This window comes from Biomphalaria glabrata, chromosome 10 (genome assembly GCF_947242115.1).
Source record: "Biomphalaria glabrata chromosome 10, xgBioGlab47.1, whole genome shotgun sequence".
NCBI classification, from domain to species: Eukaryota; Metazoa; Mollusca; class Gastropoda; family Planorbidae; genus Biomphalaria; species Biomphalaria glabrata.
In genome coordinates, this window is record NC_074720.1 from 44,306,289 (window position 1) to 44,320,862 (window position 14,574).

Consider the following 14,574-nt stretch of genomic DNA (forward strand, 5'->3'; position numbering starts at 1 on the left):
TAGATTAGAATATGCAAAGAGTTGCCTGAAACAGATATTAAAAAAAATAATAATTAAAAACTAAGTAGAGTTAATTAAAATGAACAGGTGTTAATTTTTTTTAGATGATATTTTATGTTCGAAGCTGCTTCACTGTAGGCAACCATCAAAATAGTATTTGGTATGGTTAGCTGAGATACATGTAGAAAGTGGAAGACCACTTTATTAACCATTTGTAACATGGTAAGATTAATGCTAAGTATGCTGAGTTTACTTGGATAATGAAAACATGTCTAGTTCAATATAAACAATAAAAACAGCCACAGCTTTAAAGTAATGTTTAATCATAGATCACATAGAATTTTATATAATCTATGGTTTGATAATCATCATTCTTTCAATTATATTTACTGCACCAACAATTCATTCTACACTTTCATGTCATGAGTGTAACAGTTTGAACAGTCAACCTTGAAGGTCCACTGATAAATTAGCCTATCATTCAACCTTCTAAGTTGTCAATGTGTTTCAGGTCATAGCAAAAATGATTTCTAGACCTCATTGTTTCATACTTCATGTTCAATCAAAAAATTGGATCTCATTAACCCTAAAGCTCTGAGATTGTAACATATGTTCAAGTACAAAAGTAGAACACCAGCATGTAGTTTCATGAGAAAAAAAACAAACTTTTTTTTTAATCATTAAGAGTCATCTCCACTGGTATTTAAAACTATTTTGTGTAAACTTCATATAGTGACATATACAATAACACTTGTTTACCCTTGCTTACTGCATTCCTTCTACTTCATACTTTAACAAGAAATGTAGAGCAGAGCAAATAGAAATAATTTCATGACAGCAGTTTAGTACAAAAATAGGATCTTCATTGTATTGCCATCTTGCAGCAATAAATATTCTTTCTAATTTAGCAGTTTGGAATCTGAAGTGAATTATCTTATTCAATAACAGGATTAAATTTATGCATATGCTAAATTAATTTGTTAACTTACTGACAAACTACAGAAGCATCATTTAATACTTTGTGTATTATAAATATTTATATGACAAGACATTCTGTTTGGTGATCTAACAGAAGGCAGGAGAGCCGCTGGTCGTCCACTTTTACTGTATACGGGTGTATGCAAACGCGACATGAAACTCTTCAAAATCGACACTAACAGCTGGGAAAAAGTGGCATCAGATCCACATGGAGAGCAAGCATAAAGGAATTGTCCCGGATTGCAGATGCCACACACAAAACTAGTAGAAAGAAGGGTGAAAATGCGACAGCGCCTGGTGATTACAGATGCCCAACCTCTGACCTCAGCTGTGTATCAAGGACTGGCCTTTTTAGTCACACAAGAAGTTGCAAAGGGAAAAGATTGACTTCCGAGACATAAAATGCCACAGATATTTATATTATATTACTTAAATTATAATACTGAATTGTATTTCTTTGGAGTCAAGACACAGAAATTATCTCAGAATTCATGAAATCAGAAAAGAGTTAAATGGCAGGAGATTGCTGCCTCAGGAAATAAAAAGTCCTAAGGGGTGCCTTGAAAGAAGGCAGATGTAACTGACACTTAAGAGGTCATGAATTTAAGGAAAAAAATGTTGAGGGAAAGTAACAAGCATGATACAGAAATCAAAAGAGCAACTTCAATGTGAACAATGGTGACTGACAAAATCAGACATTGAAGAATTTAGAGGTCATCTACTGAATTAAATCATAGGAGGACATTCGCAAAATAAAAGATTCAGGTTCTGAACAACGAGATCCAGTCAGTTAAGGATAAGCTGAGTCCAGTTCAATGCATAAGGACAAAGCTTCAAACCATTCATGGAAAAGGTCAAGCCTGAAGTCTTCACTTGGACAGTTTCATGGTCGATGTATTAATGACAATTTGAGGTGGCTGCAAAAGTGAACAACTGCGAAACTGATGCTGATAAAGCCACTGTTCTAATGCTGGCTTGATGGAGATTACAAGTAACCAATAGGATTATGAAGCTATTGTTAAAGCAATGGGCATACCTATAAAAGTACAAGCATAAGCAGGTTTTTAGGGTGCAATTAAAAACCTGACAGCAAAAAACATATCCTAAGACTGGCACACCTGGTATATCAACATTGTCCAGGAGATTCTAGATGTAACTATAATTTTTACTGATAATGTTCTAATTTACATCACAAGATGGCCAAAGACACCCAGAAAACTACTCATTTTAGTAGGAGGCTGTTTGTTTAGGAGGAGGATCTCACTTAGCTTATCAGACATATTGAGACTATTTTCAGTCCTCTTTACCTATTTGCAGAGTGTTATATATATATATATATATATATATATATATATCTTCAAAGTTTCTTCCTTTATTTTTCAACTTGCAACTTCTTCCTATGACCCTTTGATTTTCATTCTGAGTTTGCCGTTCAGTCCCATGACTGGTTTATCATATACATATATGAATGTCTCTCAAGCTAGAACATGGGCTGTCTTAAAAGTAAGCATCAACTTAGTTGAGAGCACTTAACCTTCTGGACTTTTTCTCAGGCTTAATATAAAATGAGGAATGGTTGGTAAAACAGAAAACACAGAAGACAACTGATAGGTTTTTTTTTTAAAGAATGATCAACAGAACCAGCGTATGACATGCTAAACTGTTAAAGGGAAACTCCGATAGTTTTTCAGATTTTAGTTATTGACTTATTTAAATTCTGCGTAAAAAGTTGTAATAGTAAACATTATATTATTTTTTATTTACATGGTCAGAAAATTTTATATTTAATAAATTAGATAGAAAATTCTTCACGCCCCCCCAAAAAAAAACGGGGTTCTGCGAGATTTTGTTTTATGTTATTTCATGCGTCACTTCCCTAAACAATACTGAAAGAGAAACTTGATTTAACCAATCGTATCGCTTCATTCTTACAGTAGCTGTTAGGATGTTAGGCTTAGTGACGGCCTAGTCCAGAGCTATGATACAGTTATATATATAAACATGTATAGATAGATCCAAAAGCATTAGGATAACCAACTCGAGAAAAAAAAGTAACATTTTCATCTAAGCCTCTCCCTATCCCAAGAAGTAAATAGATCGTGTGTCTGAATGATTCGAACAAGCTGGTCAGTGTATGGCTAGTCGAGACTACGTGTAGTCGGTCATGACAAGACAACCAAGCGATAGTGTTTGTTGTGTGTTGAGTGGTCTGGCGAGAAAATACACACTGCCGTGATTAGTCAAGCATGTAAATCTACTTTTAATACGCATTTTTTCTTTGCTTACAAGATCCTAGATCTAACTGCATAGACAAAGATATATTTCTTTTACGAGAATGTAAACTTTGCTGTATGGTCTCCTGTTATACAATAAGTCAGAAGATTAAAACACCTGTGTGACGTCACATAGAAACCTGGTGAAAGTCTGACTGTTTTGGATGTGCAGGAAAATTACGTCGGAAAAACATCAATTACTAAGTTATTATTGCAAATAAAAAAAAAAGAAGAATATATTCATTATCTGTAAATCAAAACACATATTATATCAAAAATTGTCAAAACCATCGGAGTTTCCCTTTAAACTATTAACAGAGAATCATCACAAATGTGTACAGATCAGAATTATCCAAAATTTCAAAGCACATTCTTAGTATTGCCAATGTGATTATGATTCAAGAATCTTAAAAAACAGTTTTTTTGTATTAACAGACTCACAAATTTATTCATATTGGTAATAATAACAAAAAAATAATAATTTGTGATCAGTAAATTGATCTCTATAGACAGATTTTGCAATAATTAGAGGATGCACATTTTCATGTGGTCAATGAGATTTGATACACAAAGTTTCAAATATTTGTAGGAAAAATCTATTTTCTTTCAAAGTACATTAAAAGTAACAGGCTTCATAAAGGAAAAATAATAGTCTTGTTAAAATAAAAAAGTTTGTATCGCAACCAAAAGTAAAACTCATCCAAAGTAAACACTAAGAAACAATTTATGTGCAAGCATAAGATTTTCTTAGTTTAGAACCTGTTTATGTATTATCAATGACAGAACAAAAACCAATTATAAATGTACAATGATAAATATTTATTGTAGTATTAGTACCAGTAGTTAAGTTAATGCAAATATCTTGGATATGACTGCCTGAGGAAGTCATTAAATTTTTTTACTACAATCAACAAAAAATTGGGAGTAACTACTCACAGTTGCATAGTAGAACTTTAAGTTTGACCCTAAGATTTTAACCATACATTACAATATTTTTACAACCTTGAAAATGTTATTTGTGTTCCAACTCACATGATGTCCTACCCTAAATTTAACTAAATTTCTATACTGTCAATCAGTGTTCCTGGTCAACTTTTTCACTTATGTCTATTTCAAAAAATGCCCTAGAAGAAATGCTACATCAAAGCAGCTGTTGTCTTTCTTTGATTTGTTTCAGCAGTTTCTCAGCGTCCTCCTCAGTTTTGACTCTGATCAGCATTGGAACCGGTGTTGTGTCGCCTCCCTTGGTATCGATGGGTGGGTTGGGCACACACATGAACACAACATTATTTTTGCCTTGCTTATTGAATGGCATTGTGGAGGTCATCATTATATTCAGCAAGATATTGCCTGAAATCAGATCATTTTTTTATAGCTCAACAACACATATAAATAAATTAAATAAATTATAGCTTCTATATAGCGCTACTTTATAATAATAATCTTTATTATCCGTAAGGAAATTTGTCTTACAATTTGTGCATTACACCAAACAAAAAACATTATAACTATAAGAAACCAAAGTGTACATTCACATCAGACTCACTCATAATTTACATGTGACAAAGTTTATATCAGATTGTTCTTATTTAATGATTTGATTGCCAGGGGAACAAAAGAAATAATAATGAATAATGTAAGCACAAATTGCACGTCGCCACAGTGCAGCGCCATTTTGAAAAAAAAAAAAAAAAAAAAAGAGCGCTATGGAGGTTTTCCGTGCTGCCTTTAGGCGCTCATTAAACACAACTCTGCTCAAGGGTGTCGAACCTCGAGCCCCTTTCATAGGTAGCCAAGCCAAGTTCAAGTTTACTTAGCCTCTCGACCATGCTTCCCACATAGGCAATATGCAATTGTTTAAAAATATTTAACCACAGGACTAATCATACAACAATATATTTGTAAGTATCTAAATAAGCAACTCCTAGTACATGAAGCAGTGTATGTATAAGACCATTACAGGCATTTAAAACTATATCTGTAGACTGAAGCCTGGCAGATAATGTTTGTCAGCCTAAAATAGCTAAATAATTGTATAACATAGTTGTAAATGAGCATTACTAACTTTGGAAATCAATCGTAAGGTTTACACATTTACAGGATACAGAGCATGAATAAAGCAAATTTTTTTGTTCAAAAGCAACAAACTACAAGGTGTCTGAAATGTTGCTGTGCACTTTGTCAGAAGGTCATGTCTATTGTGTTGATTGTATTCGAGCTAGCAATCATGGCCTGTGCATTTTTTACTGTCGATATGAATCTTCTTGAAAAAAAAAAAAAAAGCCAAGAAATATGTAGTTCTATTAATGTTACTTTCTGAATTAAAGGGAGTGTCTATCAACCCAACAAAAAAAAAACGTTATCTAAATGTTCTTAACGGCCCAGCAACTTTGTGGGCACCCAATAATATTGATGCAGGAGTTCTTCCGTTAAAGATGAAACAAGAAATTATCGTTCACCATGACCAAGAGTACTGACAAGGCAAGGCAATGTATCGAGACCCACCTAAGTTTGTATCTGCTCTGACCAAGAGCTGAGTCTTCTCCTCTTGAACAGGTTTCAAATGTAGATTTCCAACACCTCTGTCCACCCACTGGCCTTCCTTTTGATGGAAGAGTTTACACCTGTTCAATAACATAGAACATTAGTTCAGTACAAATAGAACAAAGTACATTACATTAGTTCAGTACAAATAGAACAAAAGACATTGCATTAGTTCAGTACAAATAGAACAAAAGACATTGCATTAGTTCAGTACAAATAGAACAAAATACTTTGCATATTAGTTAAGTACAAATAGGACATGATGTAAAAACATACTGCATACAAAATACAGAGCATAAATCTAATTTGTAAAGGTTACAAGCTCAAAGAATTCCTTGTCTCTTTACTGAGCTTAGATAATCACATGCTAAACTATAATAAAGAGTATTATGACCCAGTTAATCAAAATGAGTTTACTATTAAGTGATTTTACAGATCTGTTTAGCAGAAGCCTAACATTCTATGAACCAAATTACATTTTTTACCTTATAGAAAAGAGTGCTCCTTCCTCTACTATCTCTTTGACTTCTGGTTTGGGTGGGACATAGTCTTCATCATCTTAGAAACATAAGAAATAGTCAAGTGAACACAAGGACCGAATGATAAATGAACGGCGGAAAACAGATTTTCCATTAAATGCATTTTTGAAGTTCATTATTCTTTTTCTCAATAAATAGACCATTACTAATATATTTGCTTTTACTTATGGTTAGATCTTAGAGGGATAAAAAATTGTCATGTGAACACAAAGATCAAATGGTTAATGAACTTAACTATTTTGTGTGGTCACTCAACTAATAAGGCACACAAGTGCACACAGACACAATATTACACTTTTGGTTAACTAAGGTGTCATCATCTATTTTATTAATGACTATTAATGGAATTATTTTATTCTCAATGATGTGAAGTTAGCAGATTGCAAGAGAAAGGGGAGGTGTAACCAGCTGTAGTCAAGACTGGTGCTCAGCTGACGGGGTGGGGTGTCAAACACTCACCACCCCACAAAATATTTCACACACACCAACCTGTTTTCTACTAGTCACTGTGCTCCATTAATAAATTAAATCAACAAGAATTCAAGCAACAGAGAACAACTTGAAGACAAAGATCTTAATAAAAAGTAGGATTAGCGACATAATGTTAATATAGTCTCATCTTTGTCTTCTACCAGTTCACTAAACCAAGTTTGTGTGAACACATTTGTAGGAAGGCAAACTGGTGAATTGGAAAACTTTTGTACAATTACTATCTCTTCACCTCAAAAATTATATTGCAAATATATTAACTCTCATTTCATTAACTCCATAACAACCTACTCTAGTGTACAAAAGACTTATAGGTACAAGGCACTACTTCCGAGAAAAAAACAAAACAGACTAGCTGTAGCAAACATTCATTAAGTAAATTTAGAGTAAATCTAAAATATATATATAGGGAATAAAATTGTATATTATATATATATTATATATATATATATATATATATATATATATATATATATATATATATGTATATATATATTCACATTTCTTCATTTTCATTACATTTTAATCCAACCTCCACCCAAAAAAAAACAACATTGCTATGCCCATGCCTTCAAGTGTTAGAGGTTCACCATGAATGATGTTTTGAAGTATGTTTTCCTAAGCATGTCAGAACATTTCTTAGGGAAAAAAGGGTCCTTACCCACAGCCAATAACTCTCAAATTCTCACCTTTAGTATCAGCTTCTTGAGAAGTTCCAGTATTAGTTGAATCTTGTGATGTTTTCTTGAAATCAAAGGAAAATCCAGTTTTTTGAGCGCTTGTTGAGCCAAAGGAAAATGTTGGTGTAGCAGATGTACTTGTTTCTGTTTTCTGACCAAACTTGAATGAAGCTGGCAAACATATTTAACATGTATTCCATTACTAGTCAAAACTATTGACCCCCTAAAACTAAACAGTGTGCTATCATTAGGCCAAGACCATTGTGGATATTGCTTCAAAACTAGTCATAGCAGTGTGTGTCACCATAAAAAAATGAGACATCAAAAATATTTTTGATTTATAAAAAATATTGTTTAACTGATATATGTATATATTTTTTTTTAGCTCCGAGAAATTTGTTTGAATGAAATATGAAATGTGTAATTTTCAAATTCCAATCAAACCTAATTATTTCACACAAAACAATATTGTTCATATCAAAATATACCTCCAGTTTTGGTTATTCTTCTAAACTTCTTATAATTAAATTTTGTTTTTCATATTAAATGAGCCTTAGTGGGTTTAGGTTTTGGTGGACGTTTGCAAACTTTTTATTATTATCTTATCAAAATATTATTGTGCTTAAGTTGTTTTTCATTCAATCTTTTCAACAACTAATGTTTTTATATAAAAATTACTACTTAACATCACAGAAACAACGTTAGGCTGTATATATAGGGAAAAGCATGACAACCTTTTCAACTTGATTATTCATTAAAGTAGATGACAACCATAGCTATCAGAGGATTAAGCGCTGGTAATTCTTGTTATTTAAGAATATAATCAAAGATAACTGTCGGTGCGTAGGTTATGGTATTATAGCACCAATGTTTATTAAGTGCACAATTTTTGAACACACTTTCTTTGTTGCCTTGCTTGTTGCCTAAGCTTATGGAGTGGTTTTGTTATGCTGGTGTAACGTTTTTTGAGATTCTTCTGTGTTCCCCTGTTTAGGGTGAGTATCTAAGGCATGACTGCATTTCGCAGTTGTTTCAATGCCATAGTATACTAGACCTTTATAGTTTGTCTTTACTTTTGTCTCTACAGGGAGTTAGTATGGGATTCGAAGTCTACACTAGATCTAGATACTTATCATACTAGAGTCGAGTCAGCAGTGTGTTGTGTTGTGTTTGTAAATGTGCTACGATTATTTAAGTAATATAACAATTATGTTGTAAAACGTGTAACTACAAGGATATTACTTTATCAATTTTACATCATAAAGTCTATTCATCTCATTAAACATTTATACTGTTAATATATTGTTGACTGTTTATTGCAAGCACAAAGGTGCCTGTTGAATGTCAGGGGCCCAGGCAAACGAGCTAAGGCTTTAACACAACCCTGACAATAACATTCAGGGCGCTGTTATTATTTGTATCAATATTTTTAAGGAAGAAGTAAGCTTTTAAATATTTGTTTGTTTTTTATAACCTGTAGTTGGGGAGTAGAAACAGAAATATCTCAAATATAGTGAAATGTCAACAAAGTAAATTAAAAAAAAAAAATTTTTTTATAACATCATGATGATTGGACAAGGCATTTTCATCAAAGTTACTGGGTTGCTTATATCAGTATTATTTTCATTATATACATTTTTTAAAATTTTGACACGGCCCTTATTGAAATGAGATCTGTGGACAGAAAATCTTTAACTTAGACTGCCTTTACTAATGCCATTAATGTATCCATGATAAATCTATAGATGAAGAGAAAAAATAAAAAAGGATGACTCTGGTCCTACAATAGAATACTTTAACTCTTTCTCTCCTAACTGACGATACCAACGTTGATTCCACCAGAATGTGGTAAATAATTACGGAGAGAAAGAGTTAATAAAAGCCATAATGGGTTGGCTAAGTTAATGTAAAAAAAAATAGCATATATATGACTTCGGTCTACCTACAGACTATAGGTGATTGAAGAAATAAGAAATTGAGACCAAAACATGTATTTTAGAGCTTTAAATCAGTATCAGGGAACAGGATGAAAGACGACTCATTATTTTTGCTTCCACATGATTTGCATAAATTTGAATTTTAGCAGTTTTTAGGCCTCAAATTGATATGCCTTAATAAGACACTGTTAATTGAAAGAAAAGAAAATCTAAATTTCAGATTAAATAAAATGTCAAATTAAAAGAAAATAGGGCTGAAAAGTGCTGCTAATAAATAAGAATATAAAAAGTATACAAACATAGCTGTAAACAAAACCACTTCATTTTTTTTTTTACTCACTTGTAATATTACTGGAAAAGCTAGGAATGCTGGGAGCTTTTGTTGTGGAAGAATCTGTGGCAGTTACGGGTAATGGAAATGTTAGCCCTTTCTCCTGACTAGCAGTTGTTGTTTTTAAAGTGATGCTTCCATTGTCATTACTTTTTATGTCTCTAGCTCCAGTCACATTAGTGCAGCCTTCTGACTGGGCATTTTTGAGATAGGTTTCATAGTCTTTGAAAATGGGAGTCAGTATAATATAAGGATTGTCTTCCACGTGTTGCTTTATCCAGGATAAAACACTTTCATTCAAAGATTTTAAAAAGTTTAGGTAAGAATCTTTAGAATCTCTTTGGCTTGCGTAACTCTTCTCTTCGCTTCCATTGACAGATGCAGCTCCACCTGTCGACTGCGGCCGTTGTTCGTCACTATCTTTTGGCTTGAACCCAAAGAATGAATCAGCAGCCTTGCTTTGTGCTGGTTTCAGCCCGAAACCAGAAAATCCACCAAAGGCAGCAGGTTTTGCAATCTGTTAAAATAAAGTCACATTGTAAACAATTTTATTTTAGGAAACCATTTCAAGTATTAACTTTATGCTAAAGTAGCTAGCAATGTAATCAGATATAATAATGTAATCAGATATAATAATAATAATAATATTATTATTTATAAAGCGGTGTTAACAAACAAAATGTAGGCTCAAGGCGCTGTGATAACATTACAAACACAAACACAAGAGCTAACATGACAAACTAATCTAAAAAAAGTTTTAAACAGATAGGTCTTAATGTTCTTCTTAAAAGTGGTGTAGCATGTTGTCTGTCTGAGATCAATGGGGAGTGAGTTCCATTGAAAACGCCCGCAGACAGTAGCTTTTGAAGGAGAAACGAGGCACCACTAAAAGCGTTGAGTCCATTGAGCGCAAGGCTCTCCCAGGGACATATGGAGTGATCAGTTCGTTATGGTATAAGGGCATTTAATTGTTATATATACACTGATGACAAAGTGTGTCCATCATGTAGATGATTCTTGGTTTCACAGGAAGCCAATGGAGCATACGCAGAAACAGAATCTTGTCTTGTTTTTCTAAGGACTATTCGAGCACCGTTGTTCTGTATACGTTGCAGCTTGGCTATTTTGTCATCGGGTATACCTGCTAGCATGGCATTGCAGTAGTCAAGGCGGGAGAGTATGAATGCCACAGCAAGCTTATTTGTTGACTCCGATGTCAAATATGGTCGGGTCGGGCCAGGTTTGAACCTGGGACCATCCATAAATCTGAATGACAGTCCAGGCAGCCATCCTATGCGTAACTATGTGGGGCGTCACAGCTAAATAATTGCAGTCTTCCTTAATCACAAAACTTCAAAGCAATGCCTCTTTTTTTTTTTTTTTATTGTATTACTACTGAAAGAAAAATAAACATAGCTGAAACTTACAGCGTTATCTTCTGGCACAACTCTTCTTTTGGCTTTCTTAAAAGTTCTTTGTTGTAAAACTGTGTCGGATGCTTGTTGAAATACTCCAGCCTTAAAAAAAGAGTATTTGATACGTTGAAAAAGAAAATTATAGCAGGATCCATTATGCATATTTTAATTAAAGCATTTAATTAGTAAAACTTATCAATGCTGAGTAGACAGGATATTAATCTAAAAATTCATTCAAGAGATAAAAACCTCTTCTGGCTCTTCCTCCTCGTCCCAGTTTCTGTCGTTAAGATCAGATATTGCACCTCTTTTGGACATAGTTGTTGTACCTAAAAACAAGCACGAAAAGTCCAGTTTGAATATTTCAACTGAATATAAACATGTGTCACAAAGTATACATTTAATGACTGCCTAACAATTAGAAAATAAATGTATCTCTTGCAGACAATTAGAAAATAAATGTATCTCTTGCAGACCTTGCAATGTCTGGGGCAAATGATGTAAAGCTCATCTAATCCTATGGCCAACAATTAACAAAGGTGTCATGTGGCCAGCACAATGACTTACTTTGCCAATGCACGCCAGCTGCTCATTAAGTTGGATGAACTCAAAAATTTCCAAAAAATCCTGACGTTTAAAGTCTCATTCTTCACCATGATTTGAACTTTGGTTCAGAAGCCAAACACTTTACCACTTGATAAACAAATTAATGAATAAGCATTATATATAACAATAGCAGCACTTAAGTACCAAGGTTATTGAGAGAAGATGGTGAAGAAAATATGTTGAAACATTCACAATCTCCGAGGAGGGCTAGAACCATGGAGGACCTCCAATCATCTAGCAGTTACCAGGAACTAGACATCTACCAAAACCATCCAGGTCCCCAAAAAAGAACCTTTAATGTCAGCATTGCTATCTCGCATCTTTACCCAAGGTTTATACAATTAAATAAGCCTCTCCCAGAGCCCACCCAGATTCCTTTCTATAATCGCGATCACAAAAAATTCTAGATTTAAGATCTACACATATTTGAGACCAAGGCTTTTTTTCAAAGACAAAGATCATCACTGACTTGCGTCTATCTCTCTCCTACAATACCACAAGATGACATAAAAACATTACAAAAAGATAAATTCAGAAGTGGAAGTAATTAAACTATTGAAGCAAAAATGAGTTGAAAGCTTTTAATACTGAAACAAATTATAAATAAGCATGACATGACATGTAACATGTAATAGCAGCACTATGGTACCAAGGTTATTAATGAGAAAAGGGTGAAGAATATATGACGAAACATAAATAAGCTCTGAAGAGAGCTTGAACATATATAACTTGGCACCTTATATTTGTAACCTTTATTAACGTTATAGAGGACCTCAAGTAGTTGAAACCAGTTGGAAAGATGCTGGAAACATTGCTAGCAACAGATGAGATATCTTTATGTCTATGACAGCTTGCCATCCAATTCCCCAATAAGCATAACAGTGCAGGAGAATCTATCATAATCTATGTCAAATTAATATATATCTAGAATTCTTTCTAGAATAGTTTTGAAAACTGCTGGCTTAAATCAGATCTGCATATAAGCCCTAATCACACTTAAGTCTAGAGTTATGTAGATTAGAATCTTAGTAGACCATTTACAATCTTATCTTTATAAAACTTTATTGATTTTAATACTTTACTTTAGTGTCTTTAGGCGAGTCTAAATTCTACATCTAGTCTCTATCAAGACTAGTGCTTTTTTTTTTTCCTTCTGGCACCTTTTTCAATGTGATGAATGTGGGAAAAAATTATTACTTTTCTTGTAGTCTAGATCTAGATAAGTCACATCTAGATCATTATAATAAGTCTAGATTCAATATCTACAATCTAGCCTAGTTTTCTTGGCTGATTCAGCGCCTTCATAATAAGTAGCAGCTAGGCTGCTAGCAGTGAGTAGCAGAATCTGAGTCTTGACAATCTATCTAGATCTAGCGTAGCAGTAGAATTGCTAGAATTGAGTACAATCTACTCTAGCTGCTACTACTAGATTTTTTTCTAGGTCTATAAACTCTATACTACTACAGTACTAGACCTATCTATCTATAATCTAGTACTACTACTAGTACTAGTAGTGACCTTAAATCTTATCTTATTAACTTGACTTATATAATACTAATACACTACAGAGTAGAGACGTTACTTCAAAAAAGAAGATGATTACGTCCTAAGCCCTAAGGCTTAGTCATGCATATTAACCGATGACTTAAAAGTTAAATTCTGCCAAGTCACTGGTTTTCCTGGCTCTACTAGTCTAGTGACTGCACTAGTCTAGTGCTAGTATTGGCAGTACTGCACTCAGCACTGCTACACTTACACTGTAAGTTACAGTGCTAGTGCTAGACTGTAGACTAGATCAGTAGACTGGACTGAGTAGTAGATCTAGAATAGATCTCTTTTAGTTTTATTTAAGTCTACTAGTACTATCATTGAGTTTGAGTATCATCATCATCTATGATCTATAGATATAGACTGGACTAGTCTACTTATTCTACAACTTCTAGACTCTGACTCTATTATTAGTATTATCTATTCTCTAGTTCTAGGCCTAGGTCTAGAGTAGTCTAGACTATCTATTTTGATTATCTAATCACTAATCTTAATCTAGGCTAGGGAAGAAGTAGATCTAGCGATTATGCGAATTGGTCCTAGCAAAATTAGATCTAGTAAGTTAGTAAACATTACTTAGATCTAAATAAATTTAACCATGAATAACTTTCTTACACTTGATCTTCCTCTAGATCAACATTAATGTAGGAAACACGCACATTCATTGATAAGAGAATCCGGTCTTTAAATTATTTGATAGTACAATAGATTGCATTCCAACCTTTTGCTGTGAAGAGTGCTTGGTAAACATTTTAACGCAAATAACCGCAAGAAAAAAAAAAAAGAAAAAGCTAGTTTATATATGTCAGGGATTTTATTATTTTTATTTGTAATCATCGATACCCCAGAAAGCAATCTACAGCTCGAATATTTTCAGACTTCTATTTACATGTCTTGGAAGATTCCAAAGATTTAACGATACATGTAGTGTTTTTTTTAAATAGCTTTTGTATAAAGAAGAACTTTCGAACTTTAAATTAAACTGTAATATGCTAATCCAGCTCCGACCTGTATATTTTGACATATTTGATGCAAACAAAGCAATTGTCCGCCGGGATTTGTTTGAGTTTTCGTTTTTTTAATCTGTATTTTTAGAACCCCCGAAAGCAGAAACAACGCTATTAGTTTTGTGTGGAATGTCTGTCCGTCCGTCTGTCAGCCCGTCCCGTTTATATCTCGTAAACTAGAAAAGATAGTTAAAAATCCGACATCAAAATATTTTAAAACATTGAAA

At 33.4% G+C, this 14,574-nt stretch overlaps 1 protein-coding gene across 2 annotated transcripts; it reads right to left on the bottom strand.

Moving 5' to 3' along the window:
• Positions 1–302: 302 nt before the first annotated feature.
• Positions 303–14,075, bottom strand: LOC106065189 (nuclear pore complex protein Nup50-like). Of its 2 annotated transcripts, none has more exons than XM_056044465.1 (8): positions 13,956–14,075; positions 11,436–11,515; positions 11,199–11,288; positions 9,781–10,288; positions 7,513–7,674; positions 6,281–6,353; positions 5,757–5,875; positions 303–4,601 (listed from the first exon to the last, which is right to left on the bottom strand). In XM_056044465.1, exons 2-8 carry the CDS (start codon positions 11,502–11,504, stop codon positions 4,393–4,395), a joined length of 1,230 nt encoding a protein of 409 aa, XP_055900440.1. In that variant the 5' UTR covers positions 11,505–11,515; positions 13,956–14,075; the 3' UTR covers positions 303–4,392. The 2 variants fall into 2 exon arrangements, with proteins under 2 accessions (XP_055900440.1, XP_055900441.1); XM_056044466.1 differs by lacking the exon at positions 13,956–14,075 and adding an exon at positions 11,754–11,867.
• Between the last annotated feature and the right edge of the window lie 499 nt (positions 14,076–14,574).